Raw genomic sequence first — 25,017 nt, 5'->3', positions numbered from 1 at the left:
TGACTAGTGAATCAAGCTGATGTTGTGTCCTAGGTGGCCTACAGGTGTGTCAGTGTATTATTAAGCAAATAAAGAAAAAAGATTTAAAATCTCTTATGCGGTTTTTTAAAAAAATCTTTTTTAAGAATATTATTAAAATACAGATATCAAGGTACTCTGATATATTTTCTGGCAATATTTGACCCTGCATTTAGAATTTAATCTAAGCAGATTTCATTACAAAAGCCATTTAGTAAAACTAATCAGCTTTAGCAATTCAGCAATTAACAATTCAGTTAATGTGTTCTGACACACACATTATAGTATGCACAAATTTAGAACACAGTTACAAAGCAATAGAACACAAAAATAATATCTGTAAAGTAAAAGTGTTTTTCAAAGAAGTGTTACAATTACGTAATGCCATTTCATGGAACAACTTTTATAACCGCCCATGCAGGGGATCTGATTATAAATTGTGTTATTTCTGCTGAGATGCTGGTCTGCTGTTCTGGGTTGGTGGTCTTAACTCTGCTTGGCTCTCCTGAGTGACTGGTCTAGATGAAGCCTGTTGGCTGTGGTGACTTCCTGGTCTAGACTGAGTTTGCTGGCTTGTTGGTCTAGACTGGTCTTGGCTATACTGTGATTTGGGCCTCTCTGGTTTTGGTCTGGCTCATTCACAGGCATTTCTGACTCTTCTGCAGGCTGGTCCACATTTATGGTTTCCTGTAAGGAATTGATTTAGTCAGAATTCATATAAGCAGTGTTATCTAATACCATAGCATCATAAGTTGGAGATATTAAATACCCACCACATTGTTAACAGTTCTGTTTGTAGCCTGGCTGCCACCAGGGGCCTCATGAGTCTGGTTTGTGGAAAAGTTCATCTGTCTCCAGGTCTTGAGGCGATCCTGGCCCTCTTGTGAGCGGGCAGTGGGGTTTAGGGAAGCAGGAGGGATATAGCGAGGTAAATCCCAAGTGCCTTGGAATGCTGGCCATGCACTTCCACTCTAATAATGAAATCATTTATAAATAGTAAAATGAAACTGCTGCAAAACGTTTTAAGCTTGGTAATTACATTTAAATTGCATGCAAGTCATGCAAATCATCAAAACAAACCTTTGTTCTCACACCAGGTAGAAGGTGGCCACTGTCTGTGGCTATAAATGTAGTGTGGCCTTCTGCTGCTGCTGGTCTCTTGAGGAACAGAAAGTAAATAAATAGGCCAAACACAAGTATTTGTAATATGAACTAGGCAATTATTCTCTCCACCCAGTGCAATTGGTATAACTGCATCATTTAAATGAAAAACGACTCAAATTCATTTTTCCTTTCCTTTCTTTTCTTTCTCTTCTTTTTGAAAAAAGTAAACATTTATAATGTTTGCACATTCCGTTGTGCTCTGTTTGATTGACGTGCATGCTTTTGCATTTGCAAGTTTAATGCCATTGGCATGGTTCACGGTTTGTGTAATGAAAATGCATAATAACAGTAAAATGTACACTACACTAACGTTTGGTGCAGTAAGAGTATTTTTGAAAGAAAGAAATACATTTATTTATTGTATTAAATTAGTCAAAAGTAGGGCTGCACGATAAATCGCATGCGATATTTAACGCGCATCTTGTCAGAAAGCCGGTTCTGTTATCAGCGGTAAAACTCAATCACCTGCGGGCTTTCACATTGAGCAGCATTAACTACACAGAGCCGTTGTTCCCTAGTCAAAAGTGACAGTAAAAATATTTGTTACAAAGTAATTGTTTTCTATCAATAAAGAATTTCTATTTCAAATAAAAGCTGTTATTTTGCAAAAATTTTTTGTAAACGATTAAACTGACATTTATTCCAGCTCAAACGACTTTACCAGTGGGACTGACTGTGTTACCTCTTTGAAATGTTTTGGGATGGTCCAATTCTGGAGCTTTTGCGACTTAAAGGCATTTTCATACTGCAGAAAACATCATGCATATGCTAAATACGTCAACGTTATTCGATTAAACAATAACAAAATAAATAAATCAAATATCATGGTAGAATAGTTACAATTTAAGCACCTGGTTTGCAGAGTAACTAGTCGACATCTTTCCACTCGAATGTGCTGCTGGCAGTGGTCTCCTAGCAACCTCTCAACATTATACTTTCAAATTAATAGTTCACAGTTTTTATATTCTTCGACTATAAAAAATATAGTAAGAAATATATATTTTATATAGAAATATATAAGAAATAAGAAATACTCCCTTCACAAAGTGTCTATTTTTAAGGTTCAACTCTTACATTATATGTTATATAATAGTTAAATAAAAAACATATATTTCCCTTTGGTTCAGCGCACAGTGGTATCCTCCCGTACGAGGGGGGCGCTGGAGACCACTTGAGTTGTACGTTGCACGCTGAACGATCCGCTGAAGGAAAGTCACAACAGCGTTGCATTAGAACCGACTTGACTTATACAAGAGGAGCAGTTGTTGAGTTTGTGCATGCGGACAGTAAGTACAAATTGAATAATACGCTTTGATGCAAGCCGTAAAATGAGCACGCAGGCCTCAACATCTGGATCTGTCAATGAGGCAAGAGGCAGAAGAAGTGCTGAAGATGTCGAAGACTCCAAAAAACACTTCAGAGTCTGTCGGTTTATCATCGATACTGGTATTTGCAATTTTTCTGAAATGTTTAGAGATGTGTTTTTAATCTCTTAAACCAGGGGTGCCCAAACTCGGTCCTGGAGGGCCGGTGTCCTGTAGAGTTTAGCTCCAAGTTGCCTCAACACACCTGCCTTCAAGTTTCTAGTATGCCTAGTAAGAGCTTGATTAGCTGGTTCAGGTGTGTTTAATGAGGGTTGGAGCTAAACTCTTCAGGACACCGGCCCTCCAGGACCGAGTTTGGGCACCCCTGTCTTAAACTGTCAAAATTGTAAGGATGTACTGCAGCTGCTTGCTAGTTCATTCTCAGTATCCAAGGATGAATTGCTGTGCAGTTTCTGATCCCATGTGCATCCTATGTTTTCCATATCTGTAGGAGTGAAGTTAGGCATGAGATCTGTGCCCATGGCTACAGCATGTGCGCTGTATCACAGGTTCTTCCAGTCTGCCAGTTTGCAGGTCTATGAGCCTTACCTAGTGGCCATGTCTGCCATCTACCTCGCAGGCAAAGTAGAAGAGCAACATCTCAGGACAAGAGATATCATCAATGTCTGTCACAGGTATATAAGGGGGATATTAAATAGTAGTTTTGTTCTCAGAGTTCATGTATAGGCATAGTAGGTCCTTTTTCTTTGATCCAGGTATTTTCACCCAGAGAGTGAACCACTGGAACTGGATGGGAAGTTCTGGGAGTTGAGGGACAGTATAGTACAATGTGAGCTGCTCATCCTTCGACAACTTAACTTCCAAGTGTCTTTTGAGCACCCGCACAAGGTAATGCATGCAATGGTTACCTTGGTTCTCAAGCTTTTAGAATAAGTAATATATCTGTTGTCCACAGAAAAGAAAAGTTGTATAGGTTTTAAATGACAATGGGTGAGTAACTGATGACAGAATTTTGGGTGAACTATTCCATTAATGACTGGCAGCAAACATTTTGCATGAACAGTTTGCAAAAAGCCTATTTAATATATACTGTGCTTTGTGTGCAAAACAATATAATATAAAATTATTTAAAGGGGTCATATGATGCGATTTCAAGTTTTCCTTTCTCTTTGGAGTGTTACAAGCTGATTGTGCATAGATAAGATCCCTGAAGTTGCAAAGACTAAAGTCTCAAAACCAAAGAGATATTCTTTATCAAAGTTAAGACTCTGCCACGCCCCCCTAAAATGGCTAATGAAAAATATTATTAAACTAATATAGTATGTCAGTGCTGTAATACTGCCTTAAAGTGTTATCACTGGCAGAGGTTCTTTATGCACAGTGCCAAGACTCAATTAATCGATTTATTATTTTCATTCTCGATTGTTAACAATTTTATCAATTATATGTTGTAAACGTACTCTCATCTTTGTACCTTCTCTGTCTAATGCTGTCCAAACTTTGTGTTTTGCTCCATCTAATAAACTTCATTTTGCTGTGTCCCAGTACCTGCTGCAATACCTGCTCTCTGTAAGGAGTCTTTTGAATCGCCACGCCTGGTCTCGAACCCCCATCGCAGAGACGGCACTGGCTGTATTAAAAGACAGTTACCATGGCAGTGTGTGTGTCCGCCATAAGCCTCAACACCTTGCCCTCACCTCCCTCTATCTTGCTCTCCAGACATATGGAGTGCAGCTCCCCAGAGGAGAACTAGAGTGGTGGCAGGTAGGATTTTTTTTTTCCAGTTTCATGTGGAGAAAAACATAAAATGTCCAGGCAGCATTTGGGTCATGCTGTGTCTGCATTGAGTCACTGAGACTGAACGTTGACTAGTTTGATTCTCACCATTGCCAGAGCCAGATCAGGTATAAGTAGAGCCACGATTGCAGTAACCTTTAGAGAGCAGGAAGTAGTTCCCATGGCAATAAGGGCACCTAATGGCTGCAGCCTGGTCTGAGAGAAATAACATTGTCTTTCACACAAGATGTGTTCCCTTAGTGACACTCTAAAGTAATATTTAAGATTCAGACCATTTCATACATTTCAAAGGACTCTTAAAACCACTCGCTTGGCTTCAGTTTCCTACAATTCTGTCAAGTTCTATCAAAGAAATACAATAGACATTTTCTGACATATTTAACCTTAAGACTATGATTCATTTTTCTAGTCATTTGTTGAAGCTTTTTAAGTAAGAAGAGACCGTCCAACTGACATATAAAGGTTTTCTGAGTGGGTGTATCTGACATATGACAAAATGATGTGGAAAATCTATTCAAATAATTTTCTGCAATCGGTTGTACAGAAATCATAAAAAAAAAGAGTACTTTTTCTTGTTTTGTCTAGACTTTGTTTCCAAGTGGGCAGCTAAAAACCTGTGTGCAATATTAAGATAATCAATATATATCGATGGTCATAAATATGACTTTTTAATGTTATTGGTCTGATAAGTAAAATAGGCTGATGCATTTAAGTCAATAAATTATAGCCAAATGATCATGTGAGCCCACATTATTTCTAGTTGGTCTGCCTGAACACAAATAAAATAAATATTACTAAATTTATTTCAAAAGTATTATTAAACAATTGTGGAAAAATATCAGAGTAGTTGTATGCATGGCACACAGGCATTTCTGTGTTTTATTTGTTAAAGCTATGATTTCCATTTTACATTTCTAAAAAAAAAAAAATGTTGGCATTAATAATGTGTTCTTAATTCCAGTACTTCATAAAAGGCTTAAACTTGTTAAGTAATTATGAGATATGAAAGGTTGTTTCTGCCGTTGAAGTCCACTCTATATGATGCTTGGTGTTATTTGACACATGTAGAGATCTGGATCAATACTTGGCCAATATATTGATTACAACTTATGAATGCAAAAATATGTAAATGCAAATATGGTAGTGGCCAAAAGTGATTTCCGGCCTAGGAAAATGGACATCTTCGCCTTCATCAAAAATTGTATTTTGGATTTTGTAAGCATGTTGCATAGTTGCGCTTGGAGTGTAAAACTAATGTACATGCACAATTGCTTCATTTGTAATAATGCAATAAAGCATGGCAAATTGTGTCATACAAAGAAATTACTCATTTTATTGTATTTAATGTATGCTTTATTTCCTGTCAGCTCATTTTTGCATGGTAAAATAAAACCTGTATTCCATGTTAAGCTGTAGTTTGCTTTCCAAATAATTTTGTCAGTTCAGTATCTTAACCAAGTTAGTTTGTTTTCTTCATTGCAATATATTTTGATCTTGCAGGGTCATTGAAAGCAGACATTGAGAAATATCCTCTCCAGACATCACTATTGGCCACTGCTGTATAATTAATGATTGGTTATTATTAAATATAATAATCATCACACTATTAAAATTTCCACATTGGGGCTTCCCTGTGTAATATATATCTATCATATGGGCATGCCATCTGAGGCTGAAACTAGCAGACTTTAGGTTTTTGGCACTTTTATGAAATCGCAAACATTTATATCTAGCTCATTGAACTTACCATTGCCCACTCTCTGTTTTTTCTTCATGTTTCTCTCGCCTTTATTGGGTTTCCTGTTTACATTGACCTATTTTAAATGGAAATTTGAGGTAAAAATGTAGCCACAGCAAGTCCTCTTAGAGGAAATTAAAATGGGGGGCAGTTGTTTTCACTAGACTGCAAAAAGAACACAACTACAAGAGACTAGACTCTATTTTTAAGTTGCCTCAGAAGTAATATTTAGATGTCATCTCCGATATAGCATGCAGGTGGACCCAACTCTGGGATCTGCATTGATGTTTTTGCTTGTTTCCCTGCAGGTTGTCTGTGCAGACATCACCAAGGCTCAGATTGAAACCATCATGAGTGAATTACTGCAGCTCTATGACATGGAGGCCAAGTGCACCTGAGAGACAAAGAATGAAACGGGTACTAAAACACTGACATGAAAACCCAACACCTTCAGCTGTATATGTTCCTCAGAGACATTTTGTGACTGCCTGAGATCTGTGACCATGATCTTAACACATGCATTCAGCCGTCTTTCTCCTGATGTTGTGATTTAACCTAATGAACTCTTCTTATTAGTTACATCACAGAACGTGAAGGTTTCTAAAGGCTCTTCAAGAATGATGAGGGGAATTTAGAGAGAGATATATATATATATATATATATATATATCTCATTGTAAGTGGCGGTATGAAAACCAGACTTTAGCTACACCACATCAATCAATTCCCAGCCACCGACCTACTTTCTTCTCTTACCTTGTGCTATTTTTCCTCCTAAAGAGGGGGAGAAATTACAAAAGGAATGGAATAGCTGATTGAAAGAAGAATGAAACAAAAGTAGAGCCATCCTGTCCCCAGAGCTAAATTCTGAGGTAAACGGCTAGATCGGAGCCATTTCTTTTATATTTTCTAATTTAATTACTCTCCTCCTCTCCCTACAGAACTTGTCCCGGTAGGCTTCTTTATGTAACTCATTAAAGCAGTATTACTGTATGCTGTAAAGCAAATCAGCACAGTTTTAGTAGACACCAGACTTCAAACTTCAAAAACACTTCACTGATTTAAACTTTTCATATTCTCAGCTAAAGATGAAAATGAACTGACAGGTTCATTCAAAGTCTACATTTAAAAATGTAATTTCTAATAAACATTTTTTGCACTAATGCTTTTTTTGAAAGCACCTGCAAATAGATTTCTTTTTAGGTTTTTTTTCCCTCCATCTATGATGTTCTACTTGAAATTTCTGGACCTAGTTAGGTCAGGACATTGCTCTAGAGTGGATCTTAATAAGTTACTATGGCAACTGCTATTGTAGAGGGAGCCTTTGAAACATACAAATGTGAGACTCCGTTATAGCACACCTGTCAAGCTCAGCACATCAAATAATTGCAGTCAGGGAAATGTACTAATTTAGTCATTATTTACCAAATCAGTCATTGCTAACATGTTAAACAGCTGTTTCCCCTGTAGCTAACTGAATTGTGTTGACCGGAGACTGCAACCGCTGTTTTAAGAGTTCCCTTGGCATCAGATTTCAGTATGTGCTACATTTGTTATCTAGATCCTGAGAAATAAAAACTAGAAGGGTTATAAAATCAGTATGATTTAGGAATAGTGTGTTTAATCACTATTACAATATTACAATTGTTGCGATTTGTTTGCATAAAGTGTTATCAAAATAACTTTTAACAAATTTTATTATATGGTTAAATTTGTTTAACATTAGGTATCATGCACTATCGATTTTATAGCATTTATTCATATTGATTAATGTTAATTTCTACATATACAAACACAATTTTCATGTGTAATAGGATGTATTATATAACAATAATAATATATTGAACAAACATTAACAAGCAACAGTTTCAACACATTTAACCTAGATTAATTAATGCTGTAAAATGTGTTGTTTATTGTTAGTTCATGATACGTAATACATTAACTGATGCACTAAAAAACTTCCTGTAAAGTGGTTTTTTTACAGTTTAGGGCGATGCAGATGGATGAATTTCCTTTGCAGTAAGCTGTTTTATGGATTATATTTGGGGGAAAAATCTGAACATTCCTGCTTCACTCTGCCTCTCTTTGCCACATGCACACAGTTACGTACACACAAACAAACACACACACACACATCTCTCACCAGGCAGGCCCTAATGCTGGGCATCATGAATTATGGAGAGGGTACATGTGCAGCCGGATTCTCTTCCATCAATAAAACATCAGCATGGCCCTCACTAGAGTGCTGGGATAAGGAAGGATGGGATTGAATATGTGACTCTCTTTGCCATCTCTCTTGGTTCTCTACTTTCAATCTGTGTCCCCCCATTACTAGATTTTGTCCTGTGTGAAAGCAAGACTCTTTGTTGCTTTCTTGGCTCTGCTTTTCTCTCATGGTGTCCATCTTGTAGTCTTTAATCTCTTTCTCTTTACTGTCCTTTCTCCTCACTGCCTCACATTACAGATCACTCCAAACTCTTTTCTCCCATTTAAGCTTTCTCTATTAACATTCCTCTCTTCCATTTTCCTCTAATGGTGCTGGATAAAATGTTTTTTCATAATTCTGGACCTTTTTTTAATACCCTGTCACAACTGATTTCCAAAAAAAATCTATAGGAAACAAAGACTAAACAAGATTTAAATTGTACAGGTTCTTAAAGGAACAGTTTATCCCAAAAATGAAATATTGTCATCATTTGCTCACCCTCATGTTGTTCCAACCCTGTATGACATGCTTTCTTATGTGGAACATGAAATGCTCTCTTTTATATTTTTTTTTCTCAGTGAAGGTCAATGGGGTTTTGTTAAAGGGGTCATATGATGCTTTTTTAAAGATCATTATTTTGTGTATTTGGTGTAACAGAATATGTTGACATGCATTAATGTTCAAAAAAACAAAAGGAAAACTTGAAATCGCATCATATGACCCCTTTAACACTTTGTTATATGGTTAAACTCATTAACATTACCCAATGCATTTAGCATCAGGCTCTTAACAATTTTACATTTATTAATCTAGGTTAATGTTATTTTCTACATAAACTAATACATTTTTAATATTTCAAGCATGTTTTCTTTTTATATATGGAACCAGGAGATATTTTGAAAAAACAGTCTGCATGCTTTTGTCCACACAATACATGTCAATTTAGTCCAAAAAAAATGTACTCCATTGATATTAATTGTATGGACAAAAACTGTTCTTCACAATATATGCTTTTGTGTTTTGCTGAAGAAATTGAGTCATACAGGTTTGTAACAACATGAGGGGTGAGTAAATTATGACAATTTTTAGTTTTGGTTGAACTAGCCATTCAACCTGCAAATCACTGTACAGGCATCCTTGAGCCAGAACAATTGTTTTGCATCATCCCTCAAATTGTTCAGTTTCTTTGGTACACCATCAAACCTGCAAACAACTCAGTCCCCCTTTAGAATAATCCCTGACTTTTTTTGTATATGACTTTCCCATTTTGGAAGTACTACAATATCTGTTGCAGACCAAAGATCCAGTGTTTTTCTCTTCTTGACATAAGAACTCCTGCCAGAGTTGGGATACAGCCAAATCAATCAACTCTCAGCGAGGCAAGCTATTGATGTTCAATTCAGAGTGGGCTTAAGAAAAGCTAAATGAAAGTGTTGTAAATGTATCTTTTTGTATTTACAGCATAATGAGAAATGGAAAGAAGTGCAAGGGGGTTTAGAAAGTAGTAGTTACAGGTAAAAACTGCAGTAGAAATGGGATGATTAGGCAAAGGACAATTAAAGGGATAGTTCACCCAAAAATGAAAATTTTTGTCATTATTTACTCAGCTCCATATTGTCTCAAACCAGTATGACCGACTTGTGTCTGTGGAAAAGAAGATATTTAAAAAATGATTCAGTGTTGTTTTTTGTCCATACAATGAAGGTCAGTGGGGTCTAGTTTTGTTCTGGACCACATTGGCTTTTCATGGTATGAACAGAAACCGTTCAAAAATATGTTCTTTTGTGTTCCACTGAAGAAGGAAAGGCATTTGTTTGGAACAGCATGAGGGTGAGTAAATTACAATTTTTAAATCTCTTTAATACTGGTCTCAAAATGTTTTCTGCTCAACCACTCTGCTGAAATAGCTGTGAAATGGTGAATGGTTCAAATCTAATCTCCATCCCAGAATAGAGAGACTTAAGATGCAACAACATTCATGTTGAATCCTGGAGATGTGGGTTGGAGTTCACAGACATGGAACGGTCTCACTCGGGTAGCTTTTGAATGAAGTTCCTCAGTAAAGCGTCGCGATGTAACACACGATTGGGCAGATTGTGTTTTGACTGACAGTGAGACTCCATCTGTTGGGTTGGGCTCCAAGGCTGGGATGCACTACCTGCAGGGCTAATGCACGGCAGCTCCCAGAGGGACAGCCATCTCCTAAACCCCTCACCTCAGAATTATAGATACAACTCCTCATCTGAAACTTTCTCTTTACTTTCCCGGACGTGCCTCACAAATATTTCAGTGTGAGCAGTCTTGTGTGCACAAGTAGGTAAGAAAAATGTGGTGTTCAAGAATGTGCAATTGGAGCCATGCAAAATCAGCCATTTTTTTGCATGTCGATTGCAAGGACAATGAAACGATAAAAAATTGTTGGTTTGTTGGTTGGTTTGTTGGTCTTGGGAGTATATTGTGGACAACTAGGTGCAAACTACCTTAACTATCATCCAATTCTTGGTATTTCCCTCTGTGCTTTTGAGTTAACGTGAACTTCTGCTGAAGAGCATTTAGTGCCTGTATGTATGCGTGTTTGCATATGAAGGCTTCAGGAAAGGCCCACTTGAGCACTCGTCAGCACATAAAAGCTTTTTCTCGCAGGTCTGAGAGGCCTCCTGCATTAGGGCAATTAGATTTGAGCCCTGTATGCCTGGAGACAGCTAGAAGATTACACCTGCGTGGGTGTGATAGGGCGTCTGAATTTGTGAATTGAAAACACTACTGGAAAGTGAGACGTACACCAAGAGGATTATGGTCCAGATTTGAATCAAATGCACAGCATAGAGAAACTGCTATGTAAAAATTGACACATATTTTACTAATTATACATATTTTAATTTAGAAATATATACCCTATAGTTATCTATAGGTTATATCAACCTATATATGCTTTTATTTATTTTCTTAATGTTAGTGGACAGTATATTTATTTATTAAAATAAAATTAGTACAATTACATAAACTCACAATAGTGACATCATCATGATCATGAACCCCTCAAGGACAAGTGTTTCCTCTTTTTTGTTACCACTTTATCTTATGTATTAAGTTTATTAACCCTGTTAACCATAATTGATTATTGAAAAAAAAAGTATATTTATGGAAATATGAACAGTAAAAATAAACATCATTTAGTTTAGTGACCTTGCTCACTAGTTAACCCTGCTACCATCAAACTTATGTTTTTGCATATGTAATTTTCTGTTAGCCTACATCAATTTACATAATTTAGCTTGAGATGGCACAATGCAGTTTCTTAGCACTTAAGACGTTCGTTGTCTCTTAGGAATATTTAAAAATGTAAATAAATTACTTAAAAAAAAAAATATATAGGCTAAATGGCACCTGTTTCGTGGAATGACCCAAAGCACCTATCCGACCTGTTCTTGCATTAACTCGGAGGTTTGAAGTTGAACTCGGCGCATGTGGCATGTTGTGTGAGCTGACGTGATCGTACTGTAACGGAGCAGAGTAGGAGGGATTTGAGGGTGGGGGAGAGAGAGATCCGCGCATAGCAGCCCGCGCGGATGCTGCGTCCTCGGTCCTCAGCGCGCAGCTCAGTGAGGGAGCTCTCATCACACATCGCATATAAAATCCAAATACCGCATCACCACGCTTTAGCACCTCTTTGACCTCTTTTACACTTTCAAGAAGAAGCGTAAAAAGCAAACAAATACCTTTGCCTTTTTGATACATTGGTCGGGACAGTCATCTCAAAACGATGTCTCCATCTCTAATTTTTTTCCTCTGCGGAACCTCCATCTAACCAGGCAACTGCACTATTTTAGGATCCATCATCTCCATCCGTAGTAAACACGCTGCTGAACACCTGGGTGATAAAGGACGACATGATAACAGCTACTGAGTGAACCCAGCCGCTCCTGTGTTTCTCCAGGATATTCCCTTTTCCCAACAAACCACGGCAATGTCCTTGGAGCATGGCCTGGTGAGTATCTGATATTTACACCAGTCAGGATTTGTTTGCCATGGTAACAGTTGCCAGTTCGTTATCATTAACGTCCGCTCTCTGTCATACTGTTAAATTGTCCCTGCATACGTTTTTCTAATGCAGATCTCTTTGTCATGTATTTTGATAGCTGTCAAGCACGTAAAACTACTGCATTGAAGCCTTAATAATCTAATAGCTAATTATTCACAATTACACGTATTCTCGTCTATGAGGTGTTTTGTTGACTTGTGTTGGACTGAATGACTTCCCAGAATGTTCTGACATTTTCCTGCATAGAAAATATATCATGTATTCTCATTATGTTAAAAACAACAACAACAACAAAACCCACGTACATTTAGCTTATAGTTGTGTTGTTTTTGTCTAACATCTCTATGAGCGTGTGTACCTCGCATTGGTACCCGCACTGGTCACCTTGCGGAGGGGCATTGCGCTTGTTCTGGATGCGAGTGGCGCACCATCCTCTCACGAGCAGCATCTTCGCGCTATTAATTCAATTAACATCGCGAGCCGCTCACGGGACTCAAAAGAATCGCGTTTTGTTTGTAGCTATTCGAGCTGTCACGCTTGTTTTTGCGTGAGGACCGGTCGCCCTCTGAAGGTGACCAGTAAAGGTCATTTTATCGTGTAAAACAGCGCAATGGGAAGCACCTGACTGATGGAGCGCGGTGTGGGAACTTCACCGTCTGAGTTGCTCAAGGTGCTCTGCTTTCATTTTCCTTGTCAACCGTGCGGACTTTTTTTCCCTTCTCCTTCCTGCTGCAAGGTGTGCGAGTATGCTTGGGTGTGGGACGAGGAGAGGAGGGGTAGTTGTAGTCTCGCATGGCTCAGACAGCCCGGTGGTGACCGTGTATGAGTCCGTAAATCTATAGCCTACTCGACTCAGATTGGCCATTTACGTATGACCGTCAAAGCAGGATCCCAGTTCTGGGGGTTTACATCATTTCTTAGAGATTGAGACTGTTACACTGTGCTGTGTGGAGACTAAAGTGACGTTTCAAACATTTACCAGTGACTTGAAAAACACTAGTCACTACTGGCTGATCAATAAGTTTTTGTGTTCTTTTTTAAACAAATTGATGGCTGTAGAGCAGCATTTGATTCTCAGGCTAATTGATATACCAGGCTTCTTTGTGTTTGTGTGTTTGTCTGCTCAATTTAGGAGGGGGCCAGGCAGTGTTGTATATTGTGCCAGCCAGCAAATTGTAACATCATCAGTTTAACCAATTACAAATGGCCTACAGGGGTAAAATCAATCTCCCTGACACCATCCTCCTGAGGTGACAATAGACTGAGCGTAATATGAAGTATTTACAGGACAAAAAATTTTTGGGATAATTTTATGTCTGGCTTATTTGATTGGGGATCATGCTAATGAATGTTAAATTGCAAATACTTATGTTTAATTTTATATGTAACATTATACAAGCTTTTGTACGTTGAAAACTTATACTTGATGTGTAATAAAAATTACATACTTTATATATCAGTCAGGCATGAATACACACACACACACACACACACATATATATATATATATATATTTATATATATTCATATATTCCAATGTACGTTTCCTGGACTTGTAAAGACTGGGATATTAAATAGGCCTATATTTTAGTTTCACAACTCACCCTAGAAGTGTGGTATGTAGTTTTAATAGCATTTTTTTGTACTTGACATTAATTTACATTATTTTAGGGATACGTATTAGATTTGTGAACTAATTTCAAACAGACAAATGTGGGAATATTATGTCAAATTTTAAGACAAATCAATGAGCTAAACATTTAAGCAAAAATGTTTTACAATAGTCCTCTGTCTCTGATTTACAATGTTTATCTTATATATATATATATATATATAGATATGTATAGCTATAGATTTTCTCATTGGACATTACAATGTCAGTTCATGCTTTGGTGTTGCCCATTAAGGCTGTTGCTTGACTCTGTTTTTGATTCCCTCATTGTGAGTAAATTTATATCTTTTAGCATAGCATTTGTCTTATACAAATGTGTGTGGAAACATTACAGAAAGAGGAAAGAGTTGTTGGTGCTCCAGTTCTCTGTCCAGGTTGCCCCAGTTTGAATGCTGTTGTTGCAGCAATAAGGAAAGTTGACCTAGATGTTTGGACAAAACTGCAGCCACACTCAGTCTTATATGGACACATCGGATACATCGTAACACATGAATGGCAGAGCTGATGCTGGGTTAGATAACATGTATAGACCAGGGCATGATGAAAACAAATGACCCATGGTATGGTGGTTCACGGTTACATTTCATCTCCATGAGATAAAAATGTCTCTAGCCTGTTTGCAACACATAATTAGAACAAGAATCATCCCATCCTTGTGCATTCGGTCAACACTGCACAAATGTCTGGGCCATAAGCAGGTATTTAGAATCGAAGCCGAGCAGCTTATGTTACTCCTTACAGACTCTTACGCCAATGCAGTCCATGTCTCGCTTTGAAAGCCTGAAACCAGTGTAACGAATACAGGCCACTGCAGTGAAGGTGGATGGGAGGAGGTAAAAATGGAAGAGCAAAGAACAGATGGACAAAGAGAATAAGATTGAGGATAATGGAGTGCGTGTGGAGGGGGTTGGAATCTTATGAACTTATAAAGAGAGAAGGTAATGTTCACTTACAGTAGCATGAGTGGTTTTGTGCCCACACGAGAAGATAAGGGAGACATAATCATAAATGAGGTCATTCAAGCAGGTTTTGTTGTTGGGGAATGCGCATAAAAAGTTCAGAAATCGAGCTAATAGAAAGCTAATATCACATCCCAGCAGTTGCAACTACAGCTAGCATGTGTTCAGACTCCATAAGTGTCATGTCAAATGAGTATGTGGATAAATGACAGTAAAAAAAAAAAAAAAAGAAGGTCCAAAGCATATTATACAACATTCACCAGTGTTCAGAGTCATTGTGACCCAAGGCTTTTTTTCCCCAGTGAGTTGCCTTTTCTTAATTATTAACTTATGGCATATTCCAGAGGGAGTGTGTCTATTATGTCCTACTCCGGCAAAATCACCTTTTTCTCTCCCTCATTATGACACAGCACCTTCATTACTGTCACTGTGTTTGATCCTGATAGTAAAGCCCTGTCAGCAGCAGGCCTGTAGGCCTCTGTGCTGTATTTGCCCTTGTCACTGAGACACTACATAAACAGGGAGCTCATGGGAAGGAGATTTTATTTTCTGCTCTTTAAAAAAAGCAAAAAACCAAAAACTACAGGCTGACAATTAGATGGGTCCCGTAAAGTGTAGCTGAATTTGTCATTCTGCAGAAATAACTCAAGCAATGTCTGTCCACTCACATCAAAGCAGCACAGGGCTGGACTGATTTTTTTTATTTTATTTTCCTTTTTTATTCCCTCTATATCATTTCTTTTTGTTCCATTTTTAGAAACCGAACAGAAGGACATTTTTTTCTGATTAAAGAAACTCACTGACAGTAAATTAGTGTCATGGATGTCATTTGTTAAAGTGACAGTCCACCAAAAAATGAAAGTTCTGGCAACATTTCCTTACCCATAAGACTTTCTTTCTTGCGTGGAACAAAAAAAAAAAAAGAAATATTTAGCAGTTTACAGTAAAACTGGATTGGGGCTGTTGACTGTAAAAAAAAAAAAAAAAAAAGATGGACAATGCGTCTCTACTTCCTTCGTGAAGCCAAAACATCCCAGTATGGTCGCTGTCATCTTGTGAAAATGATGTCATTTGGAGCCAAAGTTTGCACAGTAGTGATTTGTTTGGAGCCCGAGTCTGCGCAGTACTGATTTTAAGGTGGAGCTGTAGTATCAAAGTCCTGCCTAAACTCCCGCAGACCCAATTGCAAGCACACAATTATGACACCATACCCCGTTTTTATAGCATCAAATAATAAACTAAAAGCAAACTTATTATAAAAATGAACACTTGAACATACGTTAATGTGATAAAAACTACCTAAAATTATGGAAAACATCTGGGAAAAATTTTTTTTTTAAGCTAGATTTGTTTACATGGTGAGGATGGGGTTTATGACCTATACTGCAGCCAGCCACCAGATGGCGATGTGTTTTGGCTTCACTTTTCAGGATGTGTGTGGCACACTTGATTGGGACCAGAGACAGTTTTGGTCCTCATTCACTTGTATGGAAAAGAGCAGCTTGCACAATATGCTAAATATCTCCTTTTGTGTTCCACAGAAGAACAAAGGGTCACAGCGCACCAAAAAAAAAAAAAGAAAGAAAATTCTGCCATCAGTTAATCACCATCATGTTGTTCCAAACCTGTAAAATATTCTTGCATGGAACACAAATAGAGATATTTAGCAGATTGTGCAAGCCACTCTTTCCCATACATTGAATCTGGATGGGGACCAAAACTGCAAAGAGCAACTTGTGCAATATGCTAAATATCTCCTTTTGTGAGTCATACGGGTTTGGAACAACATGAGCGTGAGTAAACAATGACAGAAATTTCATTTTTTGGGTGAATTTTTCCTTTAAGGCATCTCATGTCTGTTCAGATTCGGTTTGTTTATGCTTTAAAAGCTTCTTTCCTTTAGGCCTATTTTAATCTGCCTTGGTCACAATAGTCTCACAGAACTGGTGTTCATATTTGTTTTTATTTGGTAGGTGTTGAGGGAATATGTGTCTTCATTTTCCCATGGAAACTGTCATGCCTTGTTAAACAAGTCATTTCAGCTGACGTCTGAATGCGAGTGGACGGAAGTGCGGCTAAACTACTTCGCTCAGTGTGTGTTCAGACTCTGTCAGTGGCCTGTCTCTGTAATAAGAGTGAAGTGAGCAGCATACTGACTCATCGACCCTTGTTCGCTTTTTATTTAATTTATTTATTTATTTTTGTGCCGGAGACATCTTGATTTTGAATGCTGCCAGTTAACAAAGTAATCTCCTGCATTGTTTCACAGTGCCAGATCACTGGCTCCTGGTGTCATAGACTGGTGTAGTTTTTATTTAATGGTTGAATATGGGTTAAAGTTTCTTCTAGTTTTAGGGGGTTGTGTTTGTGTGTGTGTCTGTGCCCGCGAGTGGGTGTGAGCGTGAGTACTTCTCTGTTGGTTACTTAGACACATTGCATAAGGCGCTGAACAATTTATGTAATGCTGGCCCCTCTGTCTCTCCCTTTTAACTTTAGCAGATTGGGTTGTGTCGTGGTAGTCAGGGCTGGTCAGGGCAAGGCAAGCCTGGGAAAGCTCAGTACACTATCAACAGTGTCTTACCGGATGGCACTAGAGCACACTTGCTGAAAGGTTTGGGAAAACACGGATCAATATGAATATTCAGCATAATCTCCAGACCATCTGCCTCCTGCACACTGAACATAACTACGGTTAAGCAGTCTCTTGGTGAGGGAAATCTGGGGCTGCATAGATGCTAAAGTGAATGTGACTGATGCCAGCAAGTGGCCCCAAAAGATGCAAATATGCTCAAGTGCATAAAAATATAATAATAATGGAAGGTCTGATTTCATATCTGACATGTGACCAGGCCCAGGTAGAATCTGCTGCAATCTGATTTGCTGGCTTTCATGTTCAGAGGCTATACCGCATTGATGCAATGATTGTTTTTGAGGGAGAACTAATTCACTAGATTTGCAAGGTTAGTGGCATTAGTGGCCTTATATTTACCGTTTTTCTAAAAACGGTACACAAAAAAATAAATACTTTTATTGAGAAAGGACGCATTAAATTTGTCAAAAAATGTCAGTAAAGAAATGTATAAAGTTACAAAACATTCTTATTTCAAATAAATGCTGTACTTTTGAACTTTCAAATGTATCACATTTCTATTTCTGCTAAAATATTAAGCAGCACAACTGTTTCTACATTGATAATAATAAAAAGTGTTTTTTGAAAATCAAATGAGCATATTGTGATGATTTCTGAAGGACCATGTGACACTGAATACTGGAGTAATGACTGCCAAAAATTAAGCTTGCCATCACTGTAATAAATTACTTTTTTAAATATATTGAAATAGAAATTGTAATAATATTCATAAATATTATTGTATTTTTGATCAAATAAATGCAGCCTTGATGAGCATAAGAGACTTCTTTCAATTTAACGATTATTAATTTTGGATGGACAGAAATGCTTCTGTTATCTGTACAACCATTAATGGAGGAGACAATCTAACCACTATTAGCCTATCTTTTTTTAATTTTATATAATCATTTTCAGATGACCCTTGGCTCTAAACGCATACAAATTGAACTGTGGTTGGTCACATTACATGGCACTCATACTGTATTTTCCCATCTAATTAGGTGGTTCTTGGCCAGATTAAGCTGCAGTGAAGACCAGACTTTTTGCTGTCCTATTTGGGTACACGAGACTAACACATTCTCAGTTTGTTGTATGTTCATACTGTATATGTTACATTTTTGGATAATTTGCTTTCAAATAAGAGCATAGTACACTAAGCTCTAACACATTTTACTATGTTTAAATAAATTCCTCCGATCTTCCGCCAAAACTAATGCAGAACAGGTGAAAAATGTCCATAGATTCTGTCTGGGCATGTACGTGATACCTGATTATCTCTTGACTGTGCAGAACCTTACTTTTGTGCATATATGCAGTGCACCAGAGAAGAAGAAAGGAGGGGGAAAGGAAGGCTGGGGTTAGTGAGTCAGCATGAGAATGATGACACCCTCTATGTCACTCCTGCACATTACCGGTCCCATCTACCTACACACATACTCACACAGCACGCTGCATACCCCAGACTCATCACCATATAAGCAGTCTCGCATAGCCAGACTTTGACTAAACTGCATACGGCCTGGTCCACATCACAGCTTCTTCTGCACAAGAATCATTATTTATATGATTACACTAACTTGGCAAAAAGACTGATGAAAAAAAATTACAATAATGACAAGCATGAAAGCATGAAAAGTACATTTAAATATTTTTTTAATTAAATGGTTTGATACATTTTTACATTTTAAATATATTTTTAATTATTAAAAACTAATAATATTTATGAAATACATTTCCAATATTTAATATTCCAATATATTTAGCTACCCAGTGCCTAAACTTTGTTTCCAAAAACACTGTGACTTTACTCCTGTATTTTTTGCATATAATCAGCCAGTCATATTAGACCTTGCCAGATTGTGAAAGTTCTTTCCAGTTTTGTGTGCTGTATGCATCAGACCCACATTGAATGGACTGTGGGTGGTCTGTGGGTGTGCCGTCTGAGGCTGAGACTGTCATCTAAGAGAACATAGGGACATATACAGAGGCATGCTGGGAGATGGAAAAGAGAAATAGAGAAAGATGAAGTAAGAATATGGCATTAGGGCCAAAATGATAGTGAGGAAACTCTGCTAGTGTAGAGGTGTTTGTGAGCAAGTGTGAATAAGAACCAAGTGTATATGTGTGTGTGTGTTGGGGTATAGCGAGGCCGAAGGAGCTTTGTGGGAGTCAGAGGCATCTGTAGGTTTCCATGGCAACTATAGGCCAATGCAGTGGTCTGGATCGCTAGAGATACAGTATATGTTATATGCATCACCATCTGTGAGAGCACACATTCCTCATACTGTATACCACACTGTATGTCCAGGGAATTTAGTCGTGTTGCACTCGAAAATGACTGACCTGTCCGTTTAGCATAATTAATATTGCGAAGACCTGTCTAATGCCTCATTAATGAGAGTAAGGGAAGTGTGTGACTCAATTAAAACACAAAAGACCTTTGAATTGAGGTGAAAATGTGCTGATACGTTTGAAAGCATTAGCTCAGAGCCGTCTGACTGAAAGCTCGCTCCGTCTCTTAAGGAATGCCCACTGTTCTCAGAGTTGCTGCCCACACAAGCACTTTGAAGACTGTAATGTGTTATTCTGTCTGTGTGTCTCTGCAGGCTTCCTCACCAATCCCATCATCCCGCATCCTTTGAATCCTAACGCATCAGCGCTGCAGATCTACACATTATCCCGCTCGGTTTTGCACCCCCTCTTTGCTCTCGTTCTCTGTGTCCTGATGGATTGGAAGCGGCCCGATCCCTCGTTCTGTTGACCCTCAGGGTGAGGGGGTTGAGTGGAGAGGACAGGATTTCTCCAAATACACTAGAAGTGTCCTGCCGTTGTTGTCCCGATTTCCTCTGATGGAGAGTTAGAAGAACTCTGGGGAGGGAGAGGAGTGGAGGAGCAAACTCAAAACCAAAAAACTCAAGCCAAGAATCATCACTAATAGTGACCTCGTGTTGCTGAAACCTCCTGGACGAGAAGAAGTCATTTAGATCAAACTTCGTGGACCCAACACCCTAAGATTCAAGATGTCCACCACAGCGACCATGGGTGAGATGGCGAATAGCGCAGTGGAGTTTTACCCCAAGCGGGGTGGAGGAGGTGCAGAAGCCAACCATGCTGGAGACTTTGGGGTGACGTTGGAGGAGCTCCGGTCCCTGATGGAGCTGAGAGGAGCCGAGGCCTTGCAGAAAATTCAGGACAGCTTTGGAGATGTAGAACGCCTATGCCAGAGACTCAAGTCTTCCACCAGTGATGGTGAGAGAAATGTTTTGCTTTGCTGTCTTGATTTCTTGACATGTCATCTCATACATCTCATTTAGACCCTACACTCTTAAAAATAAGGTTCCAAAAGGGGGTTTCACAGCAAGGCCAAAGAAGAACCAATTTTGGCTCCCCAAAGAACCTTTCAGTGAATAGTTCTTCAAAGAACCATTTTTCTTAGTGTAAAGTACATTAAAAAATACGTATTCCACTATAACGGACCTTTTGTGCAATGGAAAGGTTAAGTGAATGATCTTCATGGAACCATAGATGCTAATAAATAAACTTTATTTTTTAAGAGTGTAGCACATTGTTCCTCATCACTGATGTGGAATCATCAGATGTAGCATATTTCACTTTGAGCTGGTTAAAGACGCCTTTAAACCCCAAATATGCCCCCTTTCTCTTTATTTCTCTCTCACCTCTTCACACTACTTGTCCACTACCTCTTTATCTGTCTCACTCGGCAAACTTCCCACTCTGAGTGCACGCGTCGTGTTGGGTTGCTAGGCGACGGTGCTGTCGGCAGTGAGGTGGGTGTAGAGAGAGGGGTTACTGGGTAAACAGAGTTGGAGAGACTCACTCACTAGAGTCAGTGGCTCGAAAGGTCCCCGCAGTGATCACAATTCTTGGCATATCCATCCATCCTATTCTGACTCGTAATTGAATGAGTTGCTGTGATGTTTTATACGCCATGATGACTGTAGATGAGAATTTAGATAACGGTGGAGATAATGCTCAGTCATGAGAAACCGATAAACTCAAAACTCAAATTGGATTGTACTGATTGTGAGTATTTATAGATTTATGACAAAGCTATTGCTTATAGTTCTTATGGATCTTTTGTTTTGCCGATATGATAAGCTCATAATTATTTTCATGTTACAGCCGTTTTTTAAATATTTTTATTTAGCCTTTTTTTGTCTAAATTAAAAATAATAAACTAATATTTAAAATGATTCAGTAGTACAAGATATATTTTGGCATCACAACATAATAATGTACAATATGAAAAATGAGATTTGCTAAAGATTACATTTAACAGTGTTATTAAATTATTAGTGTTAAGGTTATAAGATTACTTCTAAGTGAGTGTTAGATGATGGCTAAATTTCTCTAAACGTAAAAAATAGGGTAAATGAGCATGAACAATTAATTATCCAATACCTCAAAAAAGTCAGTATGGGGCAGACATATTGTGTATTCCTATTAGTATCCGCATTAACATGTTGTATGTAATATTGTATGAAAAATTGTTTTAGGCATTATGTTTTTTTATTTTTAAAAACTAAGAATTAACATCAAAGTTTTATTGCTCAGAGGTTGATTTTTCATAGCTCATTGTAGTATTATTTTTGTCTCAGCTGTTTCTCCTTAGATTCCTTAGGAGAAATGCTAAATGTTGACATATAGTAGAAGTAGAACTGGGAAAATTAATGTACAGTGGATAGTTAAGATAATTTGGTCTTGGAAAAACTGATGAGAAATCTTTGAGTTCAGTCTGAAATCTCTGACTTTTATTATTTTGGCTATTATTTTGACATTTATTATTTCAGTTTATTTGTTTTGATGTTGTTTAGATCTCTTCTGAAGCACTTCTTAGATAGACGTGAGATTACTAAGCAAATGTTTTCATTTGCTCTTTATTTAATCTCACTGGTGTCTAGGAGAAACATCTGAGATATTACAGAGGTTTCATGTGTGACTTTTTTTCCCTGCAGGATGTCAGAGAGGGGTGAATGCCTACCGTGCAGTTTTTGTTCAGTGGTTGTAGTACTGCAACCTGCTGTTGTGTAATGAGTGCCTCACCCCTCCCACCACTTTAAGGCCACAAACATATTCTTTGAATGTATACAAACATTGACCTAAATGTTTAGCCAATGCACTGAAACCCGTTGATCACGCATGCATACCTAAAAATTAATATCGCACTAGGAAACCTCAAGGAGGCGATAGAGTTACCTTTAAATATGTCTCCTTAAACTGGATGTTATTTTTCAGGTTTCAGCACCTGTGGCTATAAACATATTGACATGCTTAGTTTGATTCTCTTCAAATTGCTGCTTTGACCTGAAGGAGAAAGTGGACAATAAAAGAAGACAGTTAGGATAATGCTCATTATAGCGTCCCTTGTGGCCACACTGAGAATGCAATGCATAGTTGTGCTGTGTTATGAATGGACTCTATGCATGCCGACTGCTTACATATTTCTCCTAAAATCTAAGTGCTACATGCACTTCCAGCAGTGATTCTCATTCTTTTTTATGCCAAGGCCCCCTTCACAATGTCCACAACAATAATCAAAGACCCCAAAAAGGTTTCCCTATTTCTTTCTAATATTTTTTTTTTGTTCTACCCAACAAAATATTTTATAGCTTGGCATAATTGGAAAAATAAACATAAAAGTAAAACATCCCTTAAAATATTTCCAGAACCAATTGGTAGACCATAGTTTGGTAGCAGATTAGAAGTGTAAAACATATTACAACATGCCCAATTTTGATTTGTTCTTTTTTTTTTTTTGCCCCGTAATAATCAAATTCCCACCATCAGTTCCATTAAGCAGGAAGCCATCTTTCTGTGTGAGTCTTGAAGAGAGTCTTGGTCTTCATCCTATTGAAGAGAGAGCAGAAATTAAAAAGTGGAATCAAATATTAAATAGGTCTATTACTTAATACATCTCCTCAGACTGGAAAGTTTCTTTTTTATTTATTTTATTTAAAAAAAAAAATTTTAATTCAGAAAGTTCAGAATGAAAAAAGTGCAAGAATCTATTATTTGATTCACAAAAGTTCACTCAAAAATGAATATTCTGTCATGTTACTCACCCTCATGTCATTCCAAACCCACAAGTCTTTTGTTCATCTTCGAAAGACAAATGAAAATATTTTAAATGACACCTTTCTGTCTCTCCATTGAAGGTTGTTTACACCAAAAATTCAGTTCAAAAAGTTAATAAAAACATTGTAAACATAATCCATATGAGTCGAGAAAAATGCGATTGCTTTATATGATGAATAGATTTACATAGAGTATGAACATAAAGCACATCAAATATGTAAATAAGTCTAAATTAAATATTTTCGTCATATAACACAATCATGTCTTTTCACAAGACTTGGATTAAAGCGTTTGATTCATATCTATTTCTTTTAAGATGTTTTTATGAACTTTTTGAACAGGAAAACTTTTGGTTTCATGGACTGTCAGTGGAGGGACAGAAATCTCTCAGGTTTAATTAAAAATATATTAATTTGTTATTTGAAGATGAGCGAATGTCTCATGGGTTTGGAATGACATGAGGGTGAATAAATGATAAAAAAATAAGTCATTTTTGGGAGAACTATCTTTTTAAATAGACATGTTGTAATGATAATTAGACAGATAGCCTATGTGGTTGTGGTTGTTAGAATATCAGATGTTGCCTGCTATGTAAAACCACTTTCAGGAGATAAACCGGTCCGTGCTGCCTGAAAAAGTAGAATATTGACTTCTTTTCAGATTTTTGTTTATGACTTTTTGAACCTTTAATAAACATTTTCAAAATGCACAAATTAATATAGAAAAATGTAGAATTTACAATTTTTCTTTGGCCAAATTAGAAGTAATGCTTTTCCCGCAAGTCGTCTCTGAAACAATGCAGAGACCTAATACATTAGGCCCAGTGGTGTTTAAAGTACCTGAAAGCCATACTCAAGTAAAAGTACAGATATCTTACCAGAAAATGACTTTGGTAGAAGTTGAAGTCACCGTTTAGAATATTACTTGAGTAAAAGTCTTAAAGTATGTGATATTTATTGTACTTAAGTACGAAAAGTATTTTTTAAATCTTAAACATAAGTATTGAAAGTAAAAATACACGTAAATGCAAAATGGAAAAGAAGCAAATAAATATATATAAAAAATGTTCATACACGGCTTGAGTAGCAAGATTGTGTTCAGTTTTAACTCTTTCTTCCATTTTGTATTTTTGGGTAAGAATAAGAAGCACTTCATCCGGTACTTAGTGTCTTTCATTCCAACATAAGAAAACATTTCTGGAATCTGCATCTGAAATAGCATTTAGATCTATTTACACAGCTTATGTATCTCAGAGGGGACATGGATGCATTTAAACCACAGTTACAGATGCATAAATAGGCCTAATGTTTTGTTTTTAACATAAAATGTTGAATACTGATATTTGAAATAATTTAAAACATGAAAAAAA

At 37.4% G+C, this 25,017-nt stretch overlaps 3 protein-coding genes across 3 annotated transcripts in view; 2 read left to right on the top strand and 1 right to left on the bottom strand.

Annotated features, from left to right (window-relative positions):
- Window positions 1-436: 436 nt before the first annotated feature.
- Window positions 437-2,078, bottom strand: LOC107699585 (protein Flattop-like). The gene is given in 6 exon segments (XM_016500891.1): window positions 437-642; window positions 645-705; window positions 792-989; window positions 1,099-1,176; window positions 1,865-1,927; window positions 2,034-2,078. Coding segments are annotated over 6 exon segments (609 nt in total). The 5' UTR covers window positions 2,061-2,078; the 3' UTR covers window positions 437-460.
- A 265-nt stretch (window positions 2,079-2,343) lies between these two features.
- LOC107699584 (cyclin-related protein FAM58A-like) lies at window positions 2,344-7,142 on the top strand. Its single transcript, XM_016500890.1, has 5 exons — window positions 2,344-2,628; window positions 2,998-3,181; window positions 3,263-3,395; window positions 4,053-4,271; window positions 6,351-7,142. Exons 1-5 carry the CDS (start codon window positions 2,511-2,513, stop codon window positions 6,438-6,440), a joined length of 744 nt encoding a protein of 247 aa, XP_016356376.1. The 5' UTR covers window positions 2,344-2,510; the 3' UTR covers window positions 6,441-7,142.
- Window positions 7,143-12,080: 4,938 nt separating this feature from the next.
- Window positions 12,081-25,017, top strand: part of LOC107699563 (plasma membrane calcium-transporting ATPase 3-like) — a 56,384-nt gene continuing 43,447 nt past the window's right edge. The window contains exons 1-3 of the mRNA XM_016500862.1: window positions 12,081-12,238; window positions 20,159-20,863; window positions 22,529-22,542. Of these exons, the coding sequence (XP_016356348.1) occupies window positions 20,573-20,863; window positions 22,529-22,542 (305 nt within the window). The 5' untranslated portion in view covers window positions 12,081-12,238; window positions 20,159-20,572. The remainder of the gene's footprint in view (window positions 12,239-20,158; window positions 20,864-22,528; window positions 22,543-25,017) is intronic.

Source organism: Sinocyclocheilus anshuiensis, unplaced genomic scaffold (assembly GCF_001515605.1).
Source record: "Sinocyclocheilus anshuiensis isolate Anshui unplaced genomic scaffold, SAMN03320099.WGS_v1.1 scaffold879, whole genome shotgun sequence".
Taxonomy (NCBI): Eukaryota; Metazoa; Chordata; class Actinopteri; order Cypriniformes; family Cyprinidae; genus Sinocyclocheilus; species Sinocyclocheilus anshuiensis.
Note: the sequence above shows the minus strand (reverse complement) of the source record. Positions and strands in the feature narration are given on the sequence as shown.